At 43.4% G+C, this 14,785-nt stretch overlaps 2 protein-coding genes across 2 annotated transcripts; both read right to left on the reverse strand.

The window, feature by feature from the left end:
* Positions 1-5,118: 5,118 nt before the first annotated feature.
* cnmd (chondromodulin) lies at positions 5,119-8,681 on the reverse strand. Its single transcript, XM_086144647.1, has 7 exons — positions 8,594-8,681; positions 8,301-8,435; positions 7,571-7,711; positions 7,346-7,459; positions 7,097-7,250; positions 6,514-6,701; positions 5,119-5,987 (listed from the first exon to the last, which is right to left on the reverse strand). The coding sequence occupies exons 1-7, from the start codon at positions 8,675-8,677 to the stop codon at positions 5,760-5,762; spliced, it is 1,044 nt and encodes a 347-aa protein (XP_086000773.1). The 5' UTR covers positions 8,678-8,681; the 3' UTR covers positions 5,119-5,759.
* A 1,101-nt stretch (positions 8,682-9,782) lies between these two features.
* pcdh8.2 (protocadherin 8, tandem duplication 2) lies at positions 9,783-13,473 on the reverse strand. Its single transcript, XM_086145636.1, has 3 exons — positions 10,917-13,473; positions 10,592-10,790; positions 9,783-10,470 (listed from the first exon to the last, which is right to left on the reverse strand). Exons 1-3 carry the CDS (start codon positions 13,332-13,334, stop codon positions 10,157-10,159), a joined length of 2,931 nt encoding a protein of 976 aa, XP_086001762.1. The 5' UTR covers positions 13,335-13,473; the 3' UTR covers positions 9,783-10,156.
* Positions 13,474-14,785: the final 1,312 nt, after the last annotated feature.

Here is a 14,785-nt window from a genome sequence, read left to right on the forward strand (position 1 = left end):
TTGGAAAAAAGAATACAGAAATAAAATTCTGATTTTGTTATTGGGTTTTATAATCATTCCTTTGAAAGCCCCAGGGTTGGGAACAACGTTAGTATGGAAAAATATCGAGATATGCTCTGTTAGCTGCTAATGATTTTCAAACGCTGATGACGCAGATGACAGAAGCATATATATATATATATATATATATATATATATATATATATATATATATATATATACACACGCAAAATTACATTCATGTATGTTTGTATTTGTGCATATATCTGTGTGTGTGTGGGTGTGTGTGTATAAATACTCACGACACACACACATTAGTGTAATATGATTTATAGAGGTGACAATAACGTAAGTGGAAGAGGTATACTGTGCACTGTGTGTAAGAAAATCAAACAGGAAATGCTATAAACAGATATTGCTCTAAATCTTACTCTAAAAATGGAGACGGTGACATAATTTTTTTGGGTGACTGGAACTTTTTATACTCTAATTTACAATTCCCAAACTTTCTTGAGTGACAGAAAGCAAGAAAGTTGTGAGGACAGATATATTTTCTCCTGTAGGTGTTTGGTCTAAGTACTGAAAAATGCAAAAATCACCTGAATCAAGGTTACAAATCTCCTGCAACCACTCCATGAAACACTTCATTGCCTAGATGAGAACATGTGCAGTTCTTCAATAGAAGCTCTTTGATGGTGTCACCTCTCGAAGAAACAAAGTTAGATTAGAAAGTTGTATTAGGGGACAAGATGGGTCACACTGAGCACGTTGACAACAGCAAAGGGTTTAAAATCTTACCTTTCAGGAGCGCTAAACATTCTCAACCCGCATTTCTGAAAATGATTCCTGTTGGTATTGCAATTCTCAAACTGGATTATATCTATGTGAGACAATCATGGAAATCCAATGTTTATACACTTCAGAAGCACACATTCTAAGCCACTTCTGGCACATAAGGATGTGTGTTAAATACCCAGAAATCCCCTCAGTCTCTTGTTAATGTAAATGCCAGCTGATAAAAAAAAAAAGCAAAAACAAATGGTGCCCGCCTATCATTTACCCAGCAGTAAAAAGCTCAAGTGTCAGCCGACATTGACACAATCATGCTCTAGTATCCAGAGAGGGTGACGTCAGTGTCAATATCAGGGAGAGAGCGGGTGTCTGAGACCTTCTTTAGTAATCTCTGTACACACAAGGCTGGTATAGAGCTCCCCACGGTGCTGCCCAGACTGTGGATTTAATTAAGCAGTGTGAAATTAATTAATCAGTGGGGTGGCAGGTAAAAGGACTTCTCACTGCTACTGCTCACACTACCAAGACAAGCATTTCATGTGTGCTGACAGTTATTAATTTGCTGTATGTTTTATTATAGCGTTTCTATATTGAGATGCTGAAATTCTGGAAGATTAAAAAGCTTAGCATGGGAAAAAAAAAAAAAGAAAAAGTCATGCAAATTATCAAAATAACAGCTCCCGAAAATCAAAGTGTAAACCTGTGTTTGATCTGTTCTATCAATTAATTAAAAATTTCAGTTCTGTATAATAATGCGGTGTAAATTAGATGGAAATGAGATAAAATATTCATTTAGTTATCTGGGGAATCTGCCTAGAGGGCTTTTTAGTCTTCAGTCTGACTCAAAATGCTGTCCATATGGCAATTATGTACAGTAGTGTTGCAGGAAGATTGGTCTGATGCCTACTGGCAGAGAGGAGCCTGCCTGTGACAAACTGCTGCTAGGATCTGCTGTGAGTTGAGAGAGATAATGAGGCTGTTGTAAGCCTTAAGTATAGAGCCTGCCCTGGGGGTGGCATATCTAAGCACTCAGGCTTCCTCATTGTTGCACATGCTGCTGAGGATTAAAAACACATTTACTTCATAAACTTTGTCAGTACTTCACAACTCTTTGGACAACTTTTGCTTTCATGCTGCAAGCCTCTTGACATTGCTTTGTGGAGGAACTGTTTTTTTTTCAACATTTGTAGATGTGTACGCTCGATTTGATTCAGCTTTGAGATATTTATAGCTCTTTTTAAACATTCCAACCAAGGGTGTGATGTGGGGTACATCCTATAGTGACTGAGATTTCAACAAATGTCATATTTTATTTGAGAACCTTTTTAATTTTCATCCTTGTGGCACAACTTTTCAAAAACTAAACCCGCACATTTATGTTTCTAATTCAATGGTATCCTCGGCATTGAAATGACAAGTGTCCTGCAATAATGAGAAACGCTCCGGTTGGCAAATGAAAGCATAGGATTGATGCAAATACAATAAGAAACTCTTGATGTCTGCTGCCTGCTGGCTGAATCCTCCACCACATTGTTGCATGTGCAGTTTTCTCCATGAGAACAATGGTGTGAGTCCTTATACTGTGTCCAATTTAGACCTACACCCCACTACAGGTTTTCCATTTGTGTGAAACAAGAATACCATGCAACCAAGTGCAATACAGAGAAAGAAAATCCTGCAGTGAGTGCAGAGTCGAGTTGCTCAGGAGAATAATCTTTCATTACAAAGAAAGTGCTATTCACCGATACTTAAAGCTTAGTGGAATAAACAAGACAGGCTTCCTTATAAAATAGCAGCAGCCATTTAATTCATGACCATTTGGGACTTGCATACTAAATAGGGTGAAAGTGAGAGTAGGAGAGACTCAAGTGGAGCCCCCCATCAATTGCAGGCAAACTTCAGAGACCTGCAAATGTCAGACAGAGTCAGACTTGCTGCAAGTAGCCACTCAACCATGGGATTAAAAAGTGTTTAAGCCTTGTACCCCCCACCCCCCCCCCACCCCCTTTTTTTTTTGGTCCAGCCATATTATTTCTGACCATTCAGGGGAAAAGAAAACACAAGTGTTTGGTTTCTTGGTAGCTATTGCAGGTGCAAAACTGTGGTTTGCACACCGCCAGCATCCATAAATGTACTGCAGTTTTCTCTTGCAGAAAAACATAATGAGCTAGACTAAAAGGGTTTCTATGTTCTGGTTAAGGTGCAAAATGGACTGTCACTACTGTTTATTTCATTCATGTCTGGATATAATGGAAAACATGCAATCAAATGTAGGACACGTTTACTAGAGTGCTTCACTTCACACATCTAATGTACCCCGGTCAACAACAGGCAAATTTATGACAGGCTATTGACATTTTTATTAGGAGCTCGAGTGAGTGCCCAGGATTGATTAGCACAAACTCTTGTCCAAAAAAATAAATCACCGGTTAAGGTATTCCACATGTATCGTGTAAGTGCTAAGAGGAAGGTTATGAAAAATCTTTTAATTCCGTTGTCAAAAAAAGCACCCTGCCTGCTCTTCTGGTTTTGATGGCTGATGATGAAAGCACAGGTGGATGCGAGAAAGTTCCCTTCCCCTGGCTGTTGCAGCCTCCTCGTCTGCGGTTTCCTATTAGCACAGACGTGGAGGTTTGCAGCCTGGGTGCTGGGCACAGTGGGTCAGTGTTCACAAAGCTCTGTTTGTTCCTTGGCCTGCAGGGCTCCCAGGGTAAGCTTGGCTCCAGAGGGAAGACAAACAAAAAGACACCACTGTCTCCCATTCTGAAGGTGCTCTCCATCACGTTTGTCGTCGCTACTTGAAAAGGGTATATTTTCCTCTTTGGAATGCAAAGGGAAACAAGATTTTTTAAAAACAAGGCCCTGGGATAACAAAACTGCTGTTCTTTTGCACAACTGTATGTGTGTCTTCTCTGTTTAAATGCCATTGCTATTGTTGCCTGTGGTGTTTTTTGTTTCTTGCTTTTTGCTTTGTATTCTTCATCTTCTTTTGTTGTGCTTAGACTAGGAGCTCTTGTCTTGTGGAGCTAAACCTATTTTGAGAGAAGCCCAATGAATTTGCTGACTGCAACAGGCAGGCGAGACTCGGTTTTTAAATATCAGCCGGTGCTACTAACTTTAGAGAGGATGTGCTTGCCTACCAAATTGAAGCTGGTGTGTCTAAGATAGGGCTCTCACAATTGATGATATCTGAGTTTCTCCAAAGCTCATATACGCTGTCTGCCCATGATTTTTAAAAGATGAAATAATGCTCAGGATACCCTCACAGCTGCTGTCAGGTCAGACATACACTGTTGTGCTGCAATCTGCAGCCCAAGTATAACTCCATTATTGAGGGGAGCCGTGTGACACGCAGCGGGATGATTTAGTTTAATGACCATGGCAGTGACAGTGCTGTGATGGAAATTGGACTCCCCCTGTAAATTTACATCACTTGAGGGTACTTGGGGCTCTTTTAGCGGCTGCACTCCAGAGCACGCGCCATCAGGAGGTCCTGGATATGTCATGCTTGTCACCTTCCTTTAAGTGCATCTGCAGACGTGGGAGAGGGATTAATATTATATAGCCTACGGAAGCACAGAGGACGTCTTATCAGCACCACAGATGTGATAAGCACCTCTACCCCCATGAAAACCAGGAAAATCTCAAAGCAGTGAGACAAGCATCTCTTTGTGTTGTTTCCTCATACTGCTTCAGAGTTTCAATGCGGCTTTATTGGCAGATATGGTGCAATTTCACATCTGTTGTAATTTGATGTGCCTGGATCACCCTCTGTGAAATCATCATGATCGCAACATGTCTCCTCTCAATTATTTAGAAAGTTGGCATATGGCTTTAGAGACCCTAATCAGATTTCTTTTGATTTCGAGATTCACAATAGCCGATGCCACGAGCCCAAATAACAAGCGGCATAACTAAAACGTCTCTGATGATCACGCTATTTGGTGGTTTAGCTCCTCGGTTCACCGAGAAAATAAAAAAGATTTATTTGTTTAATAAAAATGTCACTTTTGTAAAAATATTTTCCATCATTTCCACGACACTCGTCTCACATTAGTTCACATCAATGCAGATGTCAGTGCGCAAAAAATTGCGTTGCCCTCAATATGATTCTGAACTGTGAATGGAAGTTGTGGCAAACATTCCTGTCACTTCAATTTCTATCAGGAGAGATAACGGTGGAACCATGGAAACAACATGTGACACAAGAAGACATCTACATCAAGGGCAGAATATACAGAAATCTGAATTTATTGAAGGCTTTTCTGTCAGAAATGGTGCATAATATGTTGAGCCTTGATTCAGTCCCATACCCTCCATTAAGCAGTGCATTAAGCCATGGTATTACATGACGCAAAATTGCTGCGGTAACTGTGACATGATTGTTGAGAAAAGGAACTGATTGTCAGTGTTTCAGTCTTACTGTATGTAAAGAAAGACAAAATAAAACACCCATTCACATGAAGAATTTTCAGGCCAAATTGTCATGTTGGTCCTATTATATTCATATCATGTCTCAATTATATATGCTATTTACATTAAAAAAAAAAAAAAGCAAATGCAAAGAAGCTAAAGTTTGGAGACCCTTTAGGGCAGACATGGGCACTTTACATCCCACGGGCCACATCAGACCCATTTTGCGTTTTTATCCGGCCCGCCAAGCTATTTTCTTCGAATATTTTAAGTATTTTCAATCAATTTGAATTAAAAAAAATCCATATTTTTTTCTTTTGGTTTAATTTTGTATGGACAAAATAATGTTGGTACATTTATATGATCATTAATGATTTTAAAGTTGAAATAAAATGCCAAAAAATTCAAATATTTAAATTGCAATTTTCATTTTGTTCGATTTACATGACAACTGGTTGGCGCAGGCATAGAAATGAATTAAGAAGCGTGGCCCGCCAGCCAAAATAATTGCCCACCCCTGCTTTAGGTTCTGTGATAAGATTAAAGATGTGATCCTACACAATACCTAAAATACGGGCCACCCACCAGCGACAAGGCATAATGACTCTGCAAGCTAATTGGCATCCTCTGTAGTTGTAAGGCCAGGGCCAGTGGCCACGCAGAGGCTCGCATATTCTCTGGCAGTGGGTGTAGCCGCGTTGACACTCTGCACAGCAGATTCCCTGGTGGTCCAGCATGGTGTCGAAAGTCATGCCGTCCTCCTCTGCGGTCCCTCTGCTGCGCTGAAGTTTTAAATCAGCATTAATTTTGAAAGGCAAGCTTTTCTTTTAAATACCTATTCATTTGCAATTGGAAATGTTTTCACAACTTTCACCTCCCTTCATCTCAAAATCTTGACTCCACTTTTTGTAGCAATGTGAGCATTTCGTAATCAATGGGAATTTTCACTTCAATTCGCAAGATCATCAACTTCAAAAGGCAACTGTTACCAGACTGACCTGTAATTATAGTCACTATGGTTGCACTTAAAGAACAGAAGCTCATTCACACCATGAATGCAAAGACCAAATTCAGGTTAATCAATTTCCACAGCGTGTAATTCCATTTTTGTGTTAATACATTTTTAATAAGTCTGGCTCCTGAAAGATGCTGTTTTGAAGTGTTGACAAAACAGAGACGTTTCCATTCCTAATGTTTCTTAAGGGGTTGCCCGAGGGCGTCTTAAATGACTCTCGATAGTTAACGAAAAATAACCCGCCACAAGCCTCGTGTACCATGAGCAATGGCGTTGAGGGATTTGACACTTACATGGTAGGGGTTTTCGGGATTGTATGCTGATCCCGCGTTCAACTGTTCCCGCTCCTCTTCTTCCTCAACTCTGGAGGTGGCATCCCTTGTGTGACTCACCGGGTCCCTCTGTTCGGCGGCGGCATCAAACTTCTCCGTATTTAACTGCCGTTTGGCTTGTTTTACGTCCCTCTTTCTCCTCGGCCCATCTGTTCCAGTTGTCACATGAGGCAAGAGTATGAGGTCAACATCCACAAGATGCAAAACATGTCCTCAGAGCTCAATCCTACATAGCTTGATCTGTCTCAGATGCCCTGAATAATTCAATTAGCAGCAGTTATGTGAAGTTTTGCATATTTCAAGATCATTCTTTTTTAATTCAATACAAGAGAGCCTTTTTTTGGGGTGTATGTCTCTAAGTGTACTGTGTCATCACATGTGTTCTGTAAACTTTTCAAACAAGACAAGTCAATTTTACAAGCGTGCCAAAGAATAATCAGGCCAATGGCAACTGAACTTAAAATCAACTTTGAAGAATGTGAAGTCATTTAAACAAAATGCACTCTCCCCTGTAGGAAACTAACAAAAGGAAGAAACGTGGAACCTTTCGGATATATAGGTTGGAGCCAGTATATCGGAAGCTCCCCGCAGAGACCCAGAATCTTTTTGCTCAGAAAGCTGGTGTCCTTCAGCGGCTGCTGTGCAGCAACCCATATGAGGAACTCCTCATCAAACCTCACTGGCATGATTTCATCTGTCTGGCAGGGAAAAAATAGAGTACTTTGAATTACTCAGATGAAGGGGAAAAAAAAAAAATCTGTTTTAAAAGAAGAAAAAGTACTTTGCATTATACCAGGTCAAACATCAGTGACTCTTTGTTCTGAGCTCCCATGTGTGGAAGGTTTGCTTTGATTTGGGATTTTATATAGCACTTGTCTCCTCCAAAGAACCGGATTCCAGTTATTCCCTGCACCAAATCACAGAGATGCCATGTTTACACTCACAGCTTTGCCTAAGCACACACAAAGTCTCAGCTGAGGTACTTCAGGAAAAAGAGAACAAGGACATGTTCACTCACAATTTGAAAGTCATGCATCTCCATCGCTTCCTCTGCTCCACTCACAGTTTTAAATCTCTCCAGGTTGTTGTCAGAATCAATTTCCACAGAGCCCTCTCTCACCTCCCCATTGATGTTCATACTATAATGAACACTATAAACCTGGCCGTGTTCAAAGGGAAATGTTAAATGACTGGTTAGTCAAGATACGAGCAAAACAGCAGAGGGAAATAAAAAACAGTAACAAAACAACGGGCTAAATGATATACAGGGACAAAAGCTTCATGTCGCTCAAGCTAGCATAGTAATCTTTGTTGTCGCTTTTATTTTAGAAATCCTGTGTAGTTTTCGCAGCCCCGGTATCGAGCAAAGCACAGCGGGGGATGTTGCTTTGAAGAGGATTGATGAAATTTTTTGAAGGGGAATGTTTTTTTTCCCGTCAGGTGGGCTCATTAGGACTCATGTAAACATCACAATATTTCCCATACAATGGCGAAGTTAAAATGGAACATTGGATTTGTTTCTGAAGATAAATTGCCAATAGAATTAAGTACAATTCTTCATCATGAGGATTATTGATAGGGCATTTTTAATCTGAAACACTTTCAAGAAAACACAATCAATCATGTCTGAGATCACTTTGTCATCATGATTATTCCAAACAAAGAAATGAAATCCCTATTTTCTCATTTGCCGATCTTATTGAGGTAAAAGTGTACTAACTCTGACACAAGCCTCAGTCAACACTTACATTTTGATCGTCCTCTTTCCTCAGGTGGAGCACGGCCAGGGACACACATAAAGTTAACACTGCCACAACAAAAAGAACCACGGCTCCGATTTTCAGGAGACGTGGAGACAGTGGTGCAGCGGATGCGGCTTGAACCTGACGCATTTTACATAAAAAAATTAAAAAAAAAGAAAAAGTAATGGAGAACATCTAATAAGTGCAGGCTACAAACCTGATGAATTCAAAGATTGACTGCTGTCTAATTCTACTGCCAAGTTTGTCAATTATATTTTTAGAGAAAAAGCCCGTCTTACCGGCGACACGCAGTGTTCAAAACAACCCGATCCACAGGTGGTTCTTTGATATTTTTCCATTTCATCTCCCCTGATGTCCCCCATTATTCCTCCTTCAATACTGTCATCCTTCTCTTTGGGGAACCGGCTCATCCTCCAGACGGCTATTTGACATTTCACTGCGAATGACGCTCAGACATTTGTGAATTCTTTGAGCTAGATTCTTCATCTTGATGTTACCTGTGAGTCCATTCTGCCTAAAACAAGGTGGCCATCCTGTGGTATCATAATGATAACAATACTTTTGAGGCAAATTTGAAAAAGCTGCATGGACTCAAGAGGCAAAATGTCAATAATTTGTTGTGTTTATTCATACTCAGTGTCCCCTTACTTTTAATGTAAGACAACCACCTAAGAAGGCATTTCAGTAAGGTTTTTGTCAGCCAGTAATTTGAATTTCTTCCCCGTCATGAGCATGGAGGGATAATTTCACTGGTATAAAGTTATTTTCCCCTTGAATTCACCTTCCACTTCAGCGGCCACACTTGCACAATCTAATGCAGATTATGTGTTGCTGAACATGTTAGCAGATCGGAGGATCTTTACTTGCCCACGCCAAGCAGCACGACACCACCGACTTATGACAGCGCATGCAACTTCAAATACACGCGTTGGCTAACTGAATGTTTTTTTTCTGATTCATCAAAAGGACAAAGGTAGTTTGTTGGTCAAGGTTAGTTACATGGCCCCGCTCATAGTAAATAACAAGGAGAGACATAGTATGAAAATTAAGTCAAATGTGCGCTGCCAGCTGCTGTTGCTTGGATACACATTGAACTACATATTTCTTTTTTGGGGGGGGGCGTTCAATTGGTGAGTTGGAAGGCAATCAGAGAGGTGATGGGATTCTCTGACCTTCAACAAATATGTAATTGTATGAACATTTAATCAGCAATGTGGTATTTGCATGCAAATAGAAGGCAGCACGTTGTTCATGGGGAAAATGGCATTGTTTAATGTGTGCTGTCAGTTTAGAGAACCATATTTTACTTATTACAGTTCATAAGCCTTTAAGGCAAATTAAATATATTCAGTCAGCTCGGCTGAGGTTATTCTTTGTGCTCTCCAATGTGTTCTCGGAATAATAGGTTGCACTCTGCCTATTAGATTGTAGGGTCCTGTTAAATGAGATAGCTAAGCTTCTGCATGGTTGCTTTTAACTGTTTATTTGTGCAACAATGTGACAAAATCTACCACAAACAAGATCACCTTTCAGATTGTTCTTCACAGCGGAAAGGCCCCGGTCTAAATATCATTGGTCATGCCCCATAAATAATAACACATGCTCCTGAAAATTCATAATAAAATTCCTCTTTACATTGAGTCATTATGAAAAATATATTATTAATGTACAAAATCTTGCATATTACACATGATACAATGGACTGTCTCATATGAACCAAAAGACAAATATGTCACACTTCAAAACACAGCAACAAACCAATACAGATCGATGAAGATAAAACGACTGTACAGTATAAAGACAAAGTCCCTTCTGCTGACAATATGTTCTTTCAGACTGTCTTATGAATTTGTGTACTCCGGGAGAGATATTTCATCTGTCTCCTGTATTCTGGCCGGTGTCGGGGGACCAACAAGTATGTAATCGAATTCCTGGTGTTGGACTTTTTCATACACGCTCTGCAGACCGTTGGTTTTAGGTATGTGCGCTGGATAGTAGTTTTCCCTCCTGGTGTCCCGGGGAAGTGTGGCTGTCTTGGAGAACGTCGACAGATTGGGTCCACAGGCCAGGCTCGTGTTGGGCCTTGTAGCCGAGGGGCTCCAGCATCTGTCCGAGTGTCCCAACACTTTGCACTCGCTTGTGCATGCCCAGAGAGCTGCAGAAACAATACAATCCAAGTCAGTTCACTGCAATGCACATTCTCTGTAACTGCCTCTGCTTATTGCATATGGCTTTTTCAAAACACTAATTCACCGTCACATTTTTAACACACTCACTATTTGTAGGAGTTGACTCTTTTTTGTGCACGTCCCCGCTTATGTCAGAATCACTGTCATTGAAGTCACTGTCCCCTTTCCCGCTGTCCTTGCCACTGATGTGAGGGTCTCTTGCTGAGATGGTTGTGAATGAGTTACCCTTCCATATTGTTATTGGCCTGACGGATTCCTTCCCGTATCCAGGTAAAGTAGAGTAGCCCTGCAAAAGATACAGACAAAAAAAAATTGAGTCAAGGTTGGTTGGGACAAAAAAAGGGGGAAAAAAAAAAACAAAAACTTGTGCGTTTGACACGGTTTCGCTCGTCTCTTAAGAAAAATAACATACTTTTAATTTCCCCTCCATGACCCTGCTGTTGGACTCAAACATGCCCGTCGCCTGCCTTCCGTCCTCGCAGCTCACCTCTGCTGCGTTGCCACCGGCCACGGGAGGTTTCTCCGGAAACGGGTGGGCATCAAACGTTTTGCCTTTGTGGTTGCCAATCATCGAATCAATATGACCATTTTCACCATTTTCCACTTTTGGTATGTCTTCTTTGTCATCGTACCCCTCCCTTGTCTCTCTTTTCCGGCGGCTGCAAATGGTTGTGATGAGAATGATAGCCAGCAGGAGTAGAGAGCAGCTCCCTGCCAGGACAATTATGATGGCTATGGACATGTCCCATTCAAAGCCATCCTCACTGCCGTTTTGAGCCACAGAGGGTATGCTGGGTAGAGTTCCCTCTATGAAATTGAAGTGTATAATGGCTGTGGAGGTGAGCGCGGGCGAGCCATTGTCACGGACCGACACTACGACTTTAACATTGTCCGTGATATCATACGTCAGCTGCCTGCTCGCGTGCACCTTCCCCGTTTCTTTGTCGACGGTGAAACCCAGGGGTCCGCCCTCTGTGATTCTGTAGGACAGCTGTGCGTTTTCGCCCTCGTCCGCATCGGTTGCCTTTATCTGGGTGACCAGGTAACCCGCGGGTGCATCTTTGGGCAGGAAAACGTCGGCGGAGCCTTTGTATAGAGGCGGCTCGATGATAGAGGGTTGATTGTCATTCTGATCCACGATTTTCAGTCTGATGACAGCTGTGCTCTGCAGCTGGGGAGACCCCCCGTCGCTCGCCTGGATGTGCACGTCCAGCTGTTTCATCACCTCGTAGTTGAAACTTCTCAGCGCGTATATGGAGCCCGACACGGAATTCAGCGACACGAACGTGTTCACCGGGGAACCCATGATGACCCCGTCCACGAGCCTGTAGGTGATTTTGCCGTTGTTGCCCAGGTCGGCGTCCCTGGCATCCACGGTGGTGACGTACGCGCCCGGGGCGTTATTCTCCACCACCAAAACCTCATAGACGGCTTGAGTGAACTCGGGGGCGTTGTCGTTCTCGTCGCTGAGCCTGATGGTGTACTGGGTGATCTTCCTCAGCGGGGGCGAGCCGAAATCCTCCGCCATGACGGTCAAATTGTACTCACTGATCCTCTCGCGGTCCAAGGCCGCGGCCGTGACGATCATGTAGCTGTCCTCGTAGGCCTGGCGGAGCTTGAAGTGGTCGTGGCCGTAAAGGGTGCAGTGAACCTGGCCGTTCACCCCGGAGTCCCTGTCCGAGGTGCTGATCAGCGCCACCAGGCTGTCCTTGTCCGCCGCCTCGCTGACATACGCCGCGCCGGTGGTGATGGAGGTCATGGGGGTGATGCTGATCTCGGGGGCGTTGTCGTTGACGTCCGTGACGTGGATGATGATTTTGCACACGGAGGGGGTCGGGTTGGGTCCCAGGTCGGTCGCCTGCACATCGAGCTCGTAGGTGCTCTTCTCCTCGAAATCCACGGCGCTCCGGAGCGTCAGACGACCCGACTTGTTGTTGACGCGGAAAAGTTCCCGAATTTCGTGGGAAACCTGTTTCCCGAAGCCGTACACCACCTCGCCGTTCAGACCCTCGTCCGCGTCGACCGCGTTCAGGTCCAGGATCACGGAGCCCGGCGGCGCGTCCTCCGGCAAACTGACGGCGAAACTACTCTGGTCGAAAACGGGGCTGTTGTCGTTGAAGTCGGTGACTCTCACGGTGATCTTCGTGGACCCCGACCGGCGCGGCTCCCCTCCGTCCGCGGCCACCAACTCCAACGTGTAAGACGACTGAGTCTCCCGGTCCAGTTCCTTCATGAGCACCAATTCCGCATATTTAACCCCATCCGCTCTCAGGAGCACGTCGATAGTGAAGTGACTGTTGACTGAAATCTGATAGCTCTGGATGTAGTTGGAACCCACGTCCGCGTCCGCGGCCGGATCCAGGGGCACCCGTGACCCCACGGCCGCGTTCTCCGAAATCTCCGCGATGGACTCCGCGCTCGGAAACTCCGGCGCGTTGTCGTTGATGTCCTTTACTTCCACTTCGACGTGGATCAACTTATAGCGGTCTTTGGAGAAATTCACCACGTCGAAAGTGACCAGACACTGTGGCGTGTGCCTGCAGAGTCTCTCCCTGTCCACGCGTTGCCCCACGACCAGCTCCCCGTCGCTTTCCCTCACTCGGATGAACGAGTCGTTGAATTGTTTCATCATCCTGAAATTTGTCTTGGAGGTGTGGGACACACTCAAGGACATGTCCTTCGCCAGGTGGCCGATGACGGTGCCAGACGCGTCCTCCTCGTTGGTCTGGTACCGGATAGTATTTCCCTCAGATCGAGCCGGAGAGGCGCACAAAAACAGACGGATAGAGAAGATAAAAATCCACCGGTGCCAAGAAGTTAGAAATGTCATCTTGGTGGTAGGTTCTCCCAACCCCCACTTTTCTCCCTCTTCACCCCCCACGGGTGGAAGGCTTAACTGTCGCAGAAATAGAGCAAGTTCACCTCTGGAGTGGAGCTCTCCACGCAGCTCCGGCTTTTTCTGTGAGCTCAACTGTGCAAGGAGGAGTGAAAGTTAGTGGCTGGCGCGCTCTCTCTCCTCTCTCTCTATCTCTCTCTCCTTCTCACTCTCTCTCTCTCACTCTATCTCTCTCAATCTCTCTCTCCCTCTCTCGCTCTCTCTCTCTCTCTCTCACACACACACATATACACACACACGAGTGCGCGCTTTTTGCCTCGCCTTCAACGCAGCTCCAAATCCTGCAGTGGCGGGGGTTTATACAGCTCATCATGCTAATAAGACGAAGTGTGACCGACCAATCTCTCGCTTTAGAATTAAATATAAAAATCCTCTGAGCCTGTCTTAAGAGCGCATAGAAGGAAGTTGAGAAATTAAAATAAAATAAAAAAAAGAAAAAAACGAGCGCAGAGATATGACATTGCTTGAAGATACTTCCTGCTCTGTTTATCATCTTTTTGCAGCCATTATTTAAAAAAAAAAAAAAAAGAAAACCGCCTATATCTGCTTCTTTTGATGTGGAATTATGGTCTGCTGAGCGTGTGTGCGCGCCCGCGCGCGTGCATGTGGTGCTCTCCTGCAGGATTGTTTTCTCTGCATGAGTGTGTGTGTGTGTGTGTGTGTCTGTTTTGTTGGGGTCGCAGCTCATTTGCGAACAGCTTAATTATCTGGAGACATATTTCGCACGAAAGCATGCAGCTACTCCGAGGGCGAGATGAAAGGTCGATTACTATGGCAATACGTTGCCACACACACACACACACACACACATGCACACACAAGAATATTTAACGAGGTATTTTTTATAGTATCACAGAAAATAAAGGTGAGAGATGCATAGCCATGTTAAGGTCTGTGCGCCACGTCATACAGTAATTATAGCAACCATTACTGGTTTAATTTTTTCGTGAAAAATAATATATTTTGACAATGTATTCTGTTTGTATTGACAATTTAACTAACCATGCTGCAAGGATTCAGTCACAGACCATCCCCATTACTGGGATGGAGACATGGAGGCAGGACAGCTCATTAATCAAGGTAAAACATGTTGAAAGAACAAGGTACGCATGAGTTAAAGAGTAGTTAAATTAACAGAACTGTCAGATGGGTGTTTATTCCCCTCACGCATTAAGTAAGGTCTAGTCAGATTTTTTATAGCACAAATCACAATCTTGTTGTCTTGTGACACATTACATGTACCATAGCTGTAAAACGCACTCTTTAAGATAATTTAAAAAAAAAAACAGCATTTTCCCCTTGAGCAACCACTTGGCAACAGTGGCGATCCAAGCTCATTGTCCGCTGCCTTCTGCCTCAAAGTGAGAAAGACAGAATGATCTATT

The sequence above is a fragment of the Fistularia commersonii genome, chromosome 4 (genome assembly GCF_037954325.1).
Source record: "Fistularia commersonii isolate RoL2024-O1a breed Wild chromosome 4, RoL_Fcom_v1.0, whole genome shotgun sequence".
NCBI classification, from domain to species: domain Eukaryota; kingdom Metazoa; phylum Chordata; class Actinopteri; order Syngnathiformes; family Fistulariidae; genus Fistularia; species Fistularia commersonii.

Coding starts and splice junctions, on each gene's coding strand:
- cnmd (XM_086144647.1), bottom strand. CDS start 8,677: ATGGGGGACATCAGGGGAGATGAAATGGAAAAATATCAAAGAACCACC. Junction 8,436..8,593: donor TTGAACACTGCGTGTCGCCG/GTAAGACGGGCT, acceptor AAAATGCGTCAG/GTTCAAGCCGCATCCGCTGC. Junction 6,702..7,096: donor CCAACCTATATATCCGAAAG/GTTCCACGTTTC, acceptor CAACTGGAACAG/ATGGGCCGAGGAGAAAGAGG.
- pcdh8.2 (XM_086145636.1), bottom strand. CDS start 13,334: ATGACATTTCTAACTTCTTGGCACCGGTGGATTTTTATCTTCTCTATC. Junction 10,791..10,916: donor TCATGGAGGGGAAATTAAAA/GTATGTTATTTT, acceptor TATCTTTTGCAG/GGCTACTCTACTTTACCTGG. Junction 10,471..10,591: donor AGAGTCAACTCCTACAAATA/GTGAGTGTGTTA, acceptor TTGTTTCTGCAG/CTCTCTGGGCATGCACAAGC.